This window comes from Danio rerio, chromosome 17 (genome assembly GCF_052040795.2).
Source record: "Danio rerio strain M-AB ecotype USA chromosome 17, GRCz13ab, whole genome shotgun sequence".
NCBI lineage: Eukaryota > Metazoa > Chordata > Actinopteri > Cypriniformes > Danionidae > Danio > Danio rerio.
The window spans coordinates 55,680,001-55,695,385 of NC_141037.1; the positions used below are offsets into that span (position 1 = coordinate 55,680,001).

Sequence of the window (15,385 nt, forward strand, 5' to 3'; positions counted from 1 at the left end):
GTCTGTCTGTCTGTCTGTCTATTTATCTTTTTGTCTGTCTATCTGTCAGTCTTTCTCTCTCTCTCTCCCTCTCTCACTGTCTGTCTGTCTGTCTGTCTGTCTGTCTATTTTTTGTCTTTCTATCTGTCAGTGCTTCTCTCTATCTGTCTGTCTGTCTGTTTTTCTACCTATCTATCTGTTTGACTTCATGTCTACTTTTCTGTCTGTGTACCTAATTGTCGGTCAGCCTTTCTATCTTCCCGTCTGTCTATGTTTCTGTCTGTTTCTCTCTGTCTTTCTGTCTGTCTATCTATCTTTCTGTATGTCTTTCTATTTGTCCTTTTTTATGTCTTTATTTTCTGTCTGTCAGTCTATCTGTCTGTTTTTATTTTGTCTGTCTGTCTATTTGTCTTTCTATCCATCTGTCTATCTATTTGTCTCCTGTTTACCCATATTTCTGTCTGTTGGTCTATCTATCTTTCTGCCTACCTATCTGTCTGTCTTTGCATAAATATCTTTCTGTCTGTCTTGCTATCCATCTGTCTGATTATATTTGTGTCTGTCTTTGTCTATCTTTCTGTCTATTTTTCCATCTGTCTATTTTATTGTCTGTCTGTCTTTCTATATTTCCATCTATGTTTCTTTTTTCTGTCTATCTATCCATCATCTATCCATCTATCTATCTATCTATCTATCTATCTATCTATCTATCTATCTATCTATCTATCTATCTATCTATCTATCTATCTATCTATCTATCTATCTATCTATCTATTTATCTATCTATCTATCTATCTATCTATCTATCTATCTATCTATCTATCTATCTATCTATCTATCTATCTATCTATCTATCTATCTTTAAGTCTGTCTTTCTGTCTATTTTTCTATCTGTTTTTGTTCTGTCTGTCTGTCTGTCTGTCTGTCTATCTATCTATATTTTTTATGTCTCTGTCTATCTATCTTACTATCTATCTGTCTGTCTTTATGTCTATCTTTGTCTGTCGGACTATCTTTCCGTCTTTGTCAGTCTTTCTATCTACATTAAATAATATTATTTTAATTATAATTTTCATTCGAAACATTGTCAGGAAAAATATACAAAATATCATATTTACTCTAGAGACTTCTACATATTATTATATTGCATTATAGTCTCACAGGAACAATGCTGGCTTTAAAACGCCTGCTATATTACACCCTGAGAAAGACGTCTGGCTGTTTTTCTTGCGATGACCTCCTGCACTTACGGATGTTTGTGTCACCGCTGATTCCCAACACATTACACACTCACTCGCTCCACCAATGCAACGCAGGAGGCAGTAGAAACATTCCTTTGATGTGTTAATAGATGAGCAGATAAATAATACGAGTCATGATGTGCTGACAGTGTCGCGCAATCATTTCCTTTCACCACCTTTCACATCGCCAGGTCACGAGGTCACCAGCTTCCCAATTAATGACAGAGGAAACCTTTCTTTCTCCGTTCCTGGTGACCTTTTACTTGAAAGTTTCAAGACATTCACCCAAAAATAGAAATTTCTCACCACTTATTTACACTCAAATGGTTCTAAACATTTATGAATTTCTTTCTTTTGAAAGAAAGACAAACTGAAAAAACACTTATTGACTTCCATTGTATTTTTGGTTCCTATTATGGAAGTCAATGGCTACTTTTCCCCATCATTCATAAGACATTAGACAAAAGACATAAGACAAAACACATCCCTGCTGAAAAAAAATGCTTAAACCAGCCTAGGCTGGTTGGCTGGTTTTAGCTGGTCGACCAGGCTGGTTTTAGAGGGGTTTTGGCCATTTCCAGGCTGGTTTCCAGCCATTTCCAGCCTGGTCTTAGCTGGTCAGGCTGGGAGATGACCAGCCAAAACCAGCTTGACCAGCTTAGCCAGGCTGGGAGCCCAGCTAAAACCAGCTATGTCCAGCTTAAACCAGGCTGGTCAAGCTGGTTTTAGCTGGATTTAGCTGGTCATTTTCATATTTGTTTTGCAATATGTTTTGCTCGTCTAGAAAATGCTTCTTGATTTAAGAATTTTTAGATATTTTATATATATATACAGTATATATATATTTTAATCTTGTTTCTAGTCCAAATATCTAAAAATTCTTAAATTAAGAAGATCAAGAATATATATATATATATATATATATATATATATATATATATATATATATATATATATATATATATATATTTATTTATATATATAAAATCAAGAATATATATATATATATATATATATATATATATATATATAGAGAGAGAGAGAGAGAGAGAGAGAGAGAGAGAGAGAGAGAGAGATATACATATTTTTTTTTTTGCAGTAAAGACCCAAAGATCAGTTGAATACATAAAAAAAATGGTTAAATTAAACTGTTTAACTTTAGATGACTCGTAAAATGAGACGGTTTTCAAAAACCTACTTTAAATCCAGTGGATGACTGATTGCACTTCTGTGCTTTGTGGTGTGTCACCATTCCAAAGGAAAAAGGTAAAAACAATGCATCGCAAATCAGAGGACACAATTACAGCACTCAAAATGTCTGGGCTAAATCAAGACCTACATCAACTGATTTGGAAAAAAACTGGCCACAGTAACGGAAAAGATAAGAAATATACATTAAAGGGGCAGTTCAAACAAACAATGACAGCTCTGTCATCATTTTCTCAGTCTTCTCTTGTTTCAAACCATCATGAATTTCTTCAGTCAAACCAACACAATCTCACGGCAATTCGTAACTTTTTCATTTAGTGGCTAATTCGTATAAAATTCGTACAATTTAGTATGGTTTGCTCATCCCCCAATGACGGTTAGGGTTAGGGGTGGGGTCAGGTGCCACGTCTTCTTTTTAAAATCGTACCATTTCGTACGACTGAACTCGTACGAATTCGTACGAATTAGCCACTAAACTGGCAAAACGTAAAATACTTACGTTTTCTCGTGAGATCAGGCTGGTCAAACACAAGTGAAGATATTTTGAAGAATGCTGGAAACCTCTAACCATTGACTTCCATAGTATTTGCTTTGCATTTCATTCTCCTTCAGCTTAGTCTTTATTTCAGATGTCGCCATGACGGAATGAACCACTAACTATTCTAGCATATGTTTTGCTCAGCAGATGCCCTTTCAGCCGCAACCTAGTACTGGGAGTATTTGTTTTCTTATTATAGAAGTCATTGGTAACACGTTTCTAACATTCATTAAAATACCTTCTTTTGTGTTCAACAAAAGAAAGAACATCATAAAGGTTGATTTTATTTTACTGTCCCTTTAAAGGGTCACGAAACACCAAAACACATTTTTTGAGCTGTTGACAGTCGTATATGTGTCCCACACTGCTAAAAACACTATTAGGACACCTGTATTTCACTAAAAAGTGTAAATTGGTTGTTTTTGCATTATTTCAAGCAAATTCATACTTCCGGTTTAAAACGAATTTTTGAAGCTGCATCACGGTCCTGACATAATAGCGTGTATTCCAGCGTGCAGACTGGGCGTCTGTGCCAGAGTGTGTCTTATTACGTCTTACAGTGTGATGCATTAATGCATGAGTAAGGCTTGGTTCAAACCAATCAGCGAGCTCTATTGTGCAACTTCATTAATATTCATTACTGTCAGAGTGTAGACGACAGAGACGCCACGTTGTGTTGGCAAAACAAGCGTGAAGTGTTGCTTTTATAGTTTGCTGCCATTACATTTTGTTTTCATTTTCTCTCTGTGAGAGCGCAGCTGGCGTCACGTGTGGATTAACAGTGTACGCGACGCTTGACAACAATAACTTATGTGTCTAAGGAGGATTATTGTTTACCTGAGAGCTGTTCTCATCTGCAAACGCTGAGATCCGGATTGTAGTCTCCTCTAAATAAAGATGCGGCTCTAGTTGCTGGTGATTGTCCTGTCTCTACAGATTTGGTAAGTGAGCGACCAGTGCTCTTTGTTTATTCAGTTCGTATTTTATTCGTATCAAACAAACTATTGCATCGAGTGTAAACAAGTTAGCACTAACAGCCAAAACTATAACCTTGTGTTGGATTTTGTGACCGGAATAACACACGTGGCTTTCTGACGTTACCTGCCGTGTGCATCTAAGTTTCCGGGAAATGCGGAGTTTTTTTCTCTCATTCGCCGTGCGGTATCAAACATTACATGAAAAATACACGCTTAGAGCAGATCCTCCAATCAAATATCACGTTTGTCGGGAGGGACATGAATAAATTCCCTGAATGAAAGAGCCAAACTGCAGTTAAAGTCCAACATTTAATAATTTGGCAAATAATTCGACTTTTTTCAACACAGTCACATTGTCCGCTGTGGTTGTGTGTTTTGACTCTGAAATTCAGCGCGCCCAAATAGACACTCCCACACCAAGCCTCTTTTCTTCCTCCGACACTCCCCCCTAAACAGAGCTGGACACGCCCACTTTTCTGACTTTTTCCAAAGTAGAGGTGTGAAAACACCCTGCTGAAACGAGGGGGTTACATGGCCCTTTAAGCAAATATCTGAACCGTGTTTTTCACATAAAACCGGGTTCCCACAGCTGCTTTCTTTACGCAAGAGTCTGACGACGATAAAAGTCATTTATGGATTTTTCAGAGATTAGGCAAAAATCCCTCTTAGTCATTGAAGTTGATGTGAGGCTATACATAACACTAAAGACAAGCATTCATTCATTTATTTTCTGCAGAATGAACCACCAACTATTCCAGCATATATTTAACGCAGTGAATGCTCTTCCAGCCACAACCCAGTACTGAAAAAAATCCATACAGTCTGACATTCACACACACACACTCATACACTACAGCCAATTTTGTTTACCCAATTCACCTATAGCGCATGTCTTTGGACTGTGGGGGAACCAAGAGCACCCAGAGGAAACCCATGCAAACGCTTGCTCAACCAGGACTCAAACCAGCGTCCTTCTTGCTGTGAGGCGACAGTGCTAACTACAGAGCCACCATGTTGTCTAAAGACAAACATAAGATTGCTGACAGATATTTTGCAGGACTCACCGACTGAGAGGGTCGGATCCCGGAGAGAGGGGCGTAAGCCACGCGATACTGCTGCACCTGTCCTGAGGCCGGCTCCCAGCGCACGTTCAGGGTGTTTGTGGTGGGGTTGTAAACCTGGATGTTCTTGGCAGGGGTCCGAACCACTGTTTCAGTGATGAGAGTGAGAGTGAGATGACAGTAAAAGGGCTGAGTGGCTACAGTTTACAACAGAATTAATATGTACAGGTTTAAAGTTTCACAGTCAAACACTACGGAAATAAACATGTCACACATTTGGTTTTGTTTCAAGTGGTTTTTAAACTTAAAGGGACAGTACACCCAAAAAAGTTTGTGTTTCTTTCTTCTGTTGGACACAAAGGAAGATATTCTGAAGAATGTTAAAAAAAAACACACTTTTTATTCCTACTATAATTGCCAATGGTGACTTTTTTCCCCAACAGTCATCAGAATATCTTATTTGTGTTCAACAGAAGAAAGAGGGCAGGCGGGTGGTGAACTATGTCACTTTTGAGTTTATCAAAGGAATTCTGGGAATTATCAGGTTACATTTTGCCTAAAATCAATTGAAAGACTTCATATTTTGATCTTTTGTGCTATTTCAGTTTTATTAATTAGTCAAACACTAAAGTACTGTACAAAACACTACACTTTAATACATTTGGACATTTTTGGGTGATATTCATAGAGATATTCATACATTATTGGGTGAACTCATCCAGAAATCTGATATATATATATTGCGATCTATCACACCTCCCTATGGAACTTTTTGAAACTCTACTTTTGTATACTCCAATAATCTTTATTTATTTATAACACCAAATAATCATATTTTTATTCAGTGGCTTGCTTTAATAGTAACTGTGTACAACTTTCATTAACTGAGATTAGCTGATCACAGTTTTTAAACAAAACCAACACGTTCGTCAATGTGGGAACCACAGCACTGCCAATGATGGGAATGAAACCAGCACTGGTGGAAAAACAATGACACCAACAACAACAAATAAATAAATAAATAAATAAATAAAGGGGCTTTCATGTTCTTGCACCTCCCTGGGTTTTCCATTTGGTGAGATAGATTGTTTGTAGGTCTCGCACCAGCATCCCCAGTCATTACAGCCCATAAAGAAGGCTCATTAAGCCCAGACTGGAGTCACATTTATGGGGTTGCCAGCACATCGGCATTCCCCCCTCAGTGATCAATCCAATAAAGCTGACTTAATCTCTGGGCAAAACCTCTCCGACTCTATTTATAGATTGAAAGCACAGCATTTTTAATGGGAAAGCCAGAAAACTGCACTTTGTGCTTTGTGGAGTGGGAAAAAAGGGGTTTCTGTCATTGGGGTTTAGATGATGGATGAGCATGGGAGATTTTTAACCGTCTACTGATGCTAAAATAAGATGAGGCTGCGTCTGGGCCTGTGCGAAATTCAATTTCGATTTCGGCCTCCAATGGCGATGAAAAAACATTCATCAAGATAAAATTATTACGTCAAAGTCCACATTTGTTCCTCCGTAAAGTGCCGTTTAACATGAAAACCAGTGGCTTTTACAAGATGGAACGTGCTTCAGTTATTGAAGTGTATTCGACTTATTCACGTTTTTAAAAATGCGAGAGAAATTTTGTCCTGTTCTGGTCACTCAGCCTCAGCCTTACACAATAAATGAATATAAAGAGTTCAGAATTAAAAGGCACACGTGAGTATAAATCAGCTCTTAAAGTGACAGTGCTATATTTCTAAAACTTTAATAAGAAACAAAACAAGTTTAATTCTTTTTCATTTGCATATTATTTATTCACTTTAATTGTTTTATTTTTTCTAAAATTGAGAACTGTTTTCTTAGTTTGTTTTGTACTTTGTAATATATATTAGGGCTTTCAAAGTTAATGTGTAAATAATGTGAATTCATCTGGTACCTGATCAGAATGCAGCACCAATTGGAAATGGTAGAGACTGAGAAAGGTACTAACTGCAAAATCATATACATAAAAATGTATGATGGCACTGTCAACAAGAAAAAAGTTTTCGATATTTATTGTCGATGTGAATAGCCAAGTGCTTCATTGCGATTTAGCCAAAATTTCCATTTCAGTGCGTCCATATAAAGCATTGTGTATCACCTGACACTGTTTTTATGCAGTTTCAAAATGCAACATTATATTCATTTAGAACAGATCAAATGTGTGATTAATTTGCCATTAATCTCGAGCTAGATTAATATACTTATGGCATAGAACTTGTAATTGATTGACACTCCTAATATATAAATATATATATATATATATATATATATATATATATATATATATATATATATATATATATATATATATATATATATATATATTCATACCTGTTTTGTCATCACTTTAGACATTACGCTAGAAAACTATTAAAAACTTATAGCTCTAAATTGACGTTGATGAAATTAGCAATGATTTCTGCTGTTCTGATGTCAGCTGCGGATGTAAATGAATGGCGGAAGAAAGTAATTTGTTTTACTTTTTTATATTCATAAGTATGCAGTCGAACTGTTATATAAAAGCAATATCACAATCGTAGCAATGCGATATGGCTGTATATTATCACTGGTGAGACGCCTCCCACCATATATATATTTTACATTTACATTTACATTTAGTCATTTAGCAGACGCTTTTATCCAAAGTGACTTACAAATGAGGACAAGGAAGCAATTTTTACAACTATAAGAGCAACAATGAATAAGTGCTATAGGCAAGTTTCAGGTCTGTAAAGTCTAAGAAGGAAAGTATTAGTAGTATTAGTATTTTTTTTTTTTTTTTTGGTACAGTTAGTGTGATATCCAAAGAGGCAATTGCAGATTAGGAAGTGAAGTGGAGACTAAATAGTTGAGTTTTTAGTCGTTTCTTGAAAGTAGCGAGTGACTCTGCTGTTCTGATGCAGTTAGGGAGTTCATTCCACCAACTAGGCAGATTGAGCGTGAGCGTGAGCGAAAGTGATTTCTTCCCTCTTTGGGATGGAACCACGAGGCGACGTTCATTCACAGAACGCAAGTTTCTGGAGGGCACATAGATCTGCAGAAGTGAGAGCAGATAATAAGGAGCAAGGCCAGAAGTCACTTTGTAGGCAAACATCAGAGCTTTGAATTTGATGCGAGCAGCAACTGGCAGCCAGTGCAAACGGATGAGCAGCAGAGTGAAATGTGCTCTTTTAGGTTCATTGAAGACCACTCGTGCTGCTGCGTTCTGGAGCAGTTGAAGAGGCTTGATAAAGTTAGCTGGGAGCCCAGCTAGTAGAGAGTTGCAGTAATCCAGTTTGGAGAGAACAAGAGCTTGAACAAGGAGTTGAGCTGATATATATATATATATATATATATATATATATATATATATATATATATATATACACATATACACACACATACACATACATATACATACATACATATATATATATATATATATATATATATATATATATATATATATATATATATATATATATATATATATATATATATATATATATATTTGGGGTATCAATCAATTACAGTTTTCCCATAATCGTGCAGCTCTAACCATATGAACTCACGTGTTTTTCCGGTCTCCGACATGCGCTTGCCCTCTCCAGGAGCGTAGACTGGCACCACCGTCACTCTGTACTGAGTGTCAGATTGCAGGTTCTTCAGAACGGTGCTGGTGGTGCTTCCAGGAACCTGGACCTGAGATGACATTAAAATAACAAAATAAAAGTCTAATCTTTTCTTTTGCAAATGTCATAGTCTCAACGTGTTGCAATTTGCTATGAAAGTATATATTTGTCAATAAAAAACCCGCCGCCATGAGAGTTTTGTGCCAAAATAATGAACAAAATTTGCAAAGCATAAACAAAACTTTCTGGAATGATGATTTGACATTTTGTTTTTTAGAAAAAAAGAAAAAAGAAAGAATAAAAGAACAAAGCTCATCAGGAGAAAATCTAACACTTCTTCATTTTCAGAGTGTTTTGTGATGGTGTGTGTTTTAATGATTTCTGGAAAAGTTACACCCATTTACATCAAGCTACAGTCATTTTTTTGGCACAAACAAATACATTTTCCACCCAAAAATGTGTTTCACGGTTAAATTGACTGGTAATATAGTGATATAACAGAGCTTCAGGACGTACCATGTCCTCTGCGCCCCCTGCGACGGGCTGGTAGTAGATCCTGTACTGGCGAACGCTTCCCTCCGCCGGCTCCCAGCGCACATTCAGAGTGCTAACTGTGGGGTCAGTGACCTGAAGATTCCTGACACTGCCCAGCGGCACTATGGGAACACACACACACACACACACACACACACACACACACACACACACACACACACACACACACACACACACACACACACACACACACAAACACACACACACACAATTAACTATATTCAGGTCTTAATTTACTCATTAACACACACAACCTGACAAACACCTTGTCACTTATCCAGGTTTTAGGAACAACCAATAATAACTTGACTTTTAGTGGATCATTTGGTATCAGAAGTGGCTTATATGAAAGACAAAGGCCTCTAGATTACACTTATTTTATCAAAAAATAAACATAATCATTCTTTGATTTTTAATGAGTTCATCAGGACAGTAAGGTTTAATCTGCTTCATTGATTTATGCTAAGCTAAGCTAAAAGTGCTCCTGCCAAACCCAGACATCGTCTGAATGGATTCAAAAATGTTAAAACTTAGGAACAGTTGAACTCTTGATAGTGGTAAAATGAGCCTGTTTCCCCAAAAATGGAGTGTTCCTATGCTGTAAATTCACATACATGTCTTTCCTTGGCCAGAAATGTCTCTGGCCTCTCCGCTGGCGTAGACCGCAGCAACAGTGATGGAGTAAGGAGTGTCTGGAGTCAGTTTCTGCAGGATCACTGTGTTTTTCTTTCCTCCGACCTGCGTCTGTGACAAAGACAATAAAAGAGTCAAATATAAGCTCCCTTGCTGATCATTCACCAGTTTATCTGGAAGTTACAAATTTGTCATCTTTGACTCATTGGATAGAGCAATTCGCGAATGTTTTATGCAATATTGCAGTTTTGCGCGAGTCTAACTTGCACCTTTGTATAGAACCATAGCTAATGAATTATTTACTTAATATGGTATTTACAATTAACTACTAGATACACAACAAAATTGCAAAACATAAATAGGTTTGCTAAATTTTCTAAATTCTGAGGGGGAAAAAGTCTTTGAAACGCTATTTTAAAATTAAGATTTAGGGCTCTATTTTGACGGTCCATGCACAGAGCGCAAAACGCAGGGCGCAAACGCTTTCAGGGCGTGTCAGAACGCATTTTTGCTAATTTAAGGACGGGAAAATTCACTTTGCACCATGGCCCATGGTCTAAAAGGGTTGAGTTTATTTTCTTAATGAACTATAGGTGTGTTTTGAGAATAAACCAATTAGAGTCTCATCTCCCATTCCCTTTAAGAGCCAGCTGCGTCACGCCAAGAGCGCATTCGCTATTTACAGGACGTAAAGTAAGTCTAAGTGGAAAAACTGAGCATTTCACAAGCAAACAGTTAACAGTTAACAGAAAACTGTTAAACAGAGCATTTACTGCGTGAAAATGAGAGATAATCGATCTACTTTCACTTTCGCTCTTGGATAGGGAAACCTTTAAGCACAGACATCAATTAGTCTATAAATAATTAATTTCGTTTGTTAAGCGCAAATATTCGTTTCAAAACTATTTCTAAATTCAGTTCTCATTTCCAGCAAACGAATAAATGAACAATAATAATGAAGTGTGCTCAAAAACCTGAGTTGTATCCTAAAACACATGCTGTGCCCCATATGGTCTAAAACCTGAAAGGTGGACAAATCTAAGCTTGTTTTTAATAAAACAAATATAAATATGGATATAATAAATAATACTGCTAATAATAATAACATTATACAAAAGCAAATTGTTATGAATGAAGTAAAAAATTCTTCCGAGATGAAGAAGGCAAAAAAAAACAGTGGTTTTCATATTTATGTAGGCTAGAAAATAATATGTTTTGTAATATTTTAATCCTTTATATTTATATTCTATATCTATTCTTATTATATCCTATATATATCCTTAATATTTAAATTTTTTCATATGTAAAGATATTTGCCTATTGCTCTCTTGAGTGTATTAAGCAGTGTGTAAGCGAGGCGCAACTCTGCGCCGGAGTTCAGACCGGGTTAGTTTTGGTCTAATTAAAAATCTATTATAGTTTCTCAAAATAGCAACGCGCCAGCAGTGCGCCTCAGAACGCCTTGCTTTTTAGACCAGAACGCCTATGGGCGCACAAATGAGCGCTAAAGCATTTGCTATTTAAACAGCGTAGCGCAACGCCTCAAAACGACTCTTGCACCAAGCTGAAACTACCAAAAGACTATTGCACCGCGCCTTGCGCCACATTGCGCCAGGTGTATGATAGGACCCTTAAAGTCAAACTTGCAAGAAAAGTATTAGTCTAAAATTGTACCTAACTCACAATTCTGATTTGAACGTTAGAATCAGCTCCATCTGACTGACATTCTCCCTCTGTATGTGTCATCATAGGGGGAAAGCCCCACCCATTAGTGACAGTCTCTTTCTCATTAGCTTAGACAGCCCTAAGTGAGAAGCAGCTGTCCGTCATTAGAGTTTTCCTCTTTTGCACAGTGGAATTTCTTACATTAGGCTCAATTTTTAAGTGTTTTCAAATCTGTTTTTAAAAGTTTCCATGAAATGAAAGTAAAGTTTTTCAGATGTTAGCATGAGTATTGTTTGTTTTTAGGATTTCTATAAGCTAGTGGGCACCAAAATCCGAGTTTAGGAGATGATATAAACATGTAAAGCGTATAGTTTGTCACTTTCGGATCTACGGTTTTATTCACGTCACCACCTCATACTTCAGTTTCTCGTCAAATCGTGACCAATCAAACGCTCTCTAGTGTCTGACATGCCCCGCCCCCTTTAAGGCACTTTATATTTGATGCGCTTGAGCTCAACCGCTCTCATTGGAAGAGCATGATAAAAACTAAATGCTATTGGCTGTTTTTTAAGGGGAGGAGCTACATTATGCTCCACCCTCTCTTTGTGTTTTGACTGGGAACGTCAAAGATCGAATAAAAATGCACATTTCACAGCACTTCACGGGACCTTTAAGATATATCCCTTTACAATGGCTTTTAAGTGATTTCTTAGATTTTCTTTTACCTTTCATTATAATAGTTGTTGTCTTTATTCTTTCTTTTTTTTAATCTTTGCATCTCTGCATGTGCTTCTTCGTATGCGCTATAGAAAAGTGTAATATTATTACAACGTTAATGTATTTACGAACATGAATCAATAATAAGCACTCCATGTACAGAATAGTGCTTGTTAAAATTAGTTAACGCACTGTGAGTTAATGAACTAACTTTATTTCTATTAACCACCACTAACAAAGATAAATAAACACTGTAATAAACGTTTTGTTCATGATTGGTTCATGTTAGTAAATGCATTAACTAATGAACCTTATTGTAAAGTGTTACCAAAAGTGTAATATTATTACAACATTAATGCATTTACTAACATGAATCAATAATAAGCACTCCATGTACAGAATAGTGCTTGTTAAAATTAGTCAACGCACTGTGAGTTACTGAACTAACTTTATTTCTATTAACTACCACTAACAAAGATAAATAAACACTGTAATAAACGTATTGTTCGTTATTTGTTCATGTTAGTAAATACATCACTATCATTAACTAATACCACCTTATTGTGAACTGTTTTTCGTTATTTAGTTCACCCCGATTTGGGAGAATACTTGCGTCGGTCACAGATATAGAGCTTTCGTAAACCCGGAAAGGTTCCTTTAAATAATCTTAGCCAATCTTCAGCACATCACAAATATGACTGCAGATAGGACTGTTTTTCAGTGAAACGAACCACTGTGCAGTTTTATGCTGTTATTCCTGTCGCCAGCGTAAATCTGCCTTCATGATGAGGAAAACAGGGGCTGGAAGATGACTTTAGGACAGAAAAACAACACCTCTGCGCTCATACCAGGAGAACATGGAAAATAATAAGACGATGGTTGATCCTGGAGGCAAAAACAACCCAAAGTAGCTCCAGATCTGTTGGATTGACAGTGGTTTTGGGAAAAGTGGGAATCTAGGAGACCTTTACTCTCCATTCACTCGTTGCTGTTTGAGTTATTAGTTGTTTAGAAAATATTTTGAGGAAAGCTGGAAACCTGTAGCCATTAAACCTCATACTTGTTTTGCTCTGCTGGATTGACATGGGTTTTAGGGAAAAGTGGGAATCTAAGAGAGCGGCTAAACCTGAAGAAGCACATGCCACGTCACCTGTACTCCACACAGCTGTGTTTATTCCATTAAAAATAATGAATTATTTGAGTAAAATCTGACAATTATTTTCTATCAGACTATATTAAATTGCAGTTTATTCCAATTGTGCTGATTTGATCTTATTTCTATTATTTTACTTTTTAAAAGAGTTGAAAGAAGGGATAGTTCATCCCATTTTGTTATCATTTACTTTCCATTTACACTCGTCGGCCACTTTATTAGGTACACCTGTCAAACTGCTTGTTAATGCCAATTTCTAATCAGCCAATCACATGGCAGCAACTCAATGCATTTAGGCATGTAGACATGATCGAGAGGATCTGCTGCAGTTCAAACCGAGCATTAGAATGGGAAAGAAAGGGGATTTTAGTGACTTTGAAAGTGGCATGGTTGTTGGTGCCAGACGGGCTGGTTTGAGTATTTCAGAAACTGCTGATCAACTGGGATTTTCACACACAACCATCTCTAGGGTTTACAGAGAATGATCTGAAAAAGAGAAAATATCCAGTGAGCGGCAGTTCTTTGGGCGCAAATGCCATGTTGATGCCAGAGTTCAGAGGAGAATAGCCAGACTGGTTCCAGCTGATAGAAAGGCAACAGTAACTCAATCTTTTTATGACCACAGTGTACCCATCTACTGATAGCTACTTCCAGCAGGATAACGCACCATGTCATAAAGCACAAATCTTCTCAGACTGATTTCTTGAACATGGCAATGAGTTCACTGTACTCAAATGGCCTCCACAGTCCCCAGAACTCAATCCAATAGAGCACCTTTGGGATGTGGTGGAACAGGAGATTCGCATCATGGATGTGCAGTCGACAAATCTGCAGCAGCTGTGTGATGCTATCATGTCAATACGGAGCAAAATATCTGAGGTAAATTTCCAGTAGCTTGTTAATTATATGCCACGAAGGATTAAAAAAGTTCACTGGGGTCCAACCCAGTACTCGTAAAGTGTACCTAATAAAGTGGCCGGTGAGTGTACATGTTTCTTTTTCAGCTATTAGTTGTTGAAGACAACTGCAAACCTTTAGCCATTGACGTTCATATTTTCCTACTATGGAAGACAATGTTTACAGGTTTTCAGCTTTATTCAATATATCATCTTTTGCGTTTTTTTATAATCACATGAGGGTAAATAAATGAGTACATTTTCATTTTTGAACTAACCTTTTAATGTTATTTCATTAATTATAATAGTATTTTCTATGACTATTTATTACTTAAAGTTAATTATTACAGCTCAGATCAATGTTTTGAGTCTAATCAAGCTTTATTCTGCGGCTGAATGTACTTTATCCTTTATATGAGACATGAGCTGTTAGGGGTTGGGAGTGATTAATTTAATTTACTGTAATACTGTCAAGATAACATGAATATTAAAATGTTATTTACCGACTGTGATCGTCCTCCAGTCAGCGGTACGTAGGTGATTTTGTAGTTCTGAACTCGTCCAGGCGCGTGGTCCCACTTAGTCGTGAGGGAGGTGGTGGTCTCGTCGAACACTTGGAGGTTTTGAGGAGGACCACTGGGAGCTGCAGGACAAAAAAAATAAATCAATATCTCAGTTTTTTATTCTAATAAATTATTATACTCAAGAGTATTAGAGTTTTTGTCTTGTTTCTATTCCAAACATTTAAAAACTCTTAAATCAAGGAGCATTTTTTTAGACAAGTAAAACGTAAGGCACCATAATGTCAAAATAACATCAAATTGACATTGACAAGCACAGGTCAAAAATGCTAATTGTTTTTGAGTCAAAACACTGATGCCCATTTGTCACCGACTCGGTCCCAGTCACTCCCCTCGCTGGCCAGCAGAGGCCACCATCTCCGGACTTCTAAGCATTACATCATCCACTTACACTGATCCAGCACACCTGAACTGAATCCCGTTAATGACCCACGTACCCTTTATAAGCTGCACTCAAACACTCAGTCTTTGCGAAGCCTTGTTCAGCCCCGGCCAACATTACTGAGCGTTATATCCTGCCTGATCTCCTGTGTATTACT

General features: G+C 37.0%; 1 protein-coding gene and 2 long non-coding RNA genes across 17 annotated transcripts in view; 2 read left to right on the forward strand and 1 right to left on the reverse strand.

Moving 5' to 3' along the window:
- col12a1a (collagen, type XII, alpha 1a) overlaps positions 1-15,385 on the reverse strand; it is a 188,018-nt gene that overhangs the window by 71,635 nt on the left and 100,998 nt on the right. For all 15 annotated transcript variants that reach the window (XM_087291086.1, XM_087291085.1, XM_087291087.1 and 12 more), the window contains 5 exons: positions 14,769-14,908; positions 9,816-9,945; positions 9,163-9,302; positions 8,587-8,716; positions 5,009-5,151 (listed from right to left, as the gene is read on the reverse strand). In XM_087291086.1, the coding sequence (XP_087147212.1) occupies positions 5,009-5,151; positions 8,587-8,716; positions 9,163-9,302; positions 9,816-9,945; positions 14,769-14,908 (683 nt within the window). The remainder of the gene's footprint in view (positions 1-5,008; positions 5,152-8,586; positions 8,717-9,162; positions 9,303-9,815; positions 9,946-14,768; positions 14,909-15,385) is intronic.
- Positions 2,316-5,476, forward strand: LOC147840054 (uncharacterized). The gene is made up of 3 exons (XR_015513963.1): positions 2,316-3,382; positions 3,467-4,676; positions 4,801-5,476. It is a non-coding gene; the product is annotated as an uncharacterized LOC147840054 (long non-coding RNA).
- LOC147833201 (uncharacterized) lies at positions 11,801-14,660 on the forward strand. Its single transcript, XR_015513968.1, has 3 exons — positions 11,801-12,382; positions 12,621-14,266; positions 14,329-14,660. It is a non-coding gene; the product is annotated as an uncharacterized LOC147833201 (long non-coding RNA).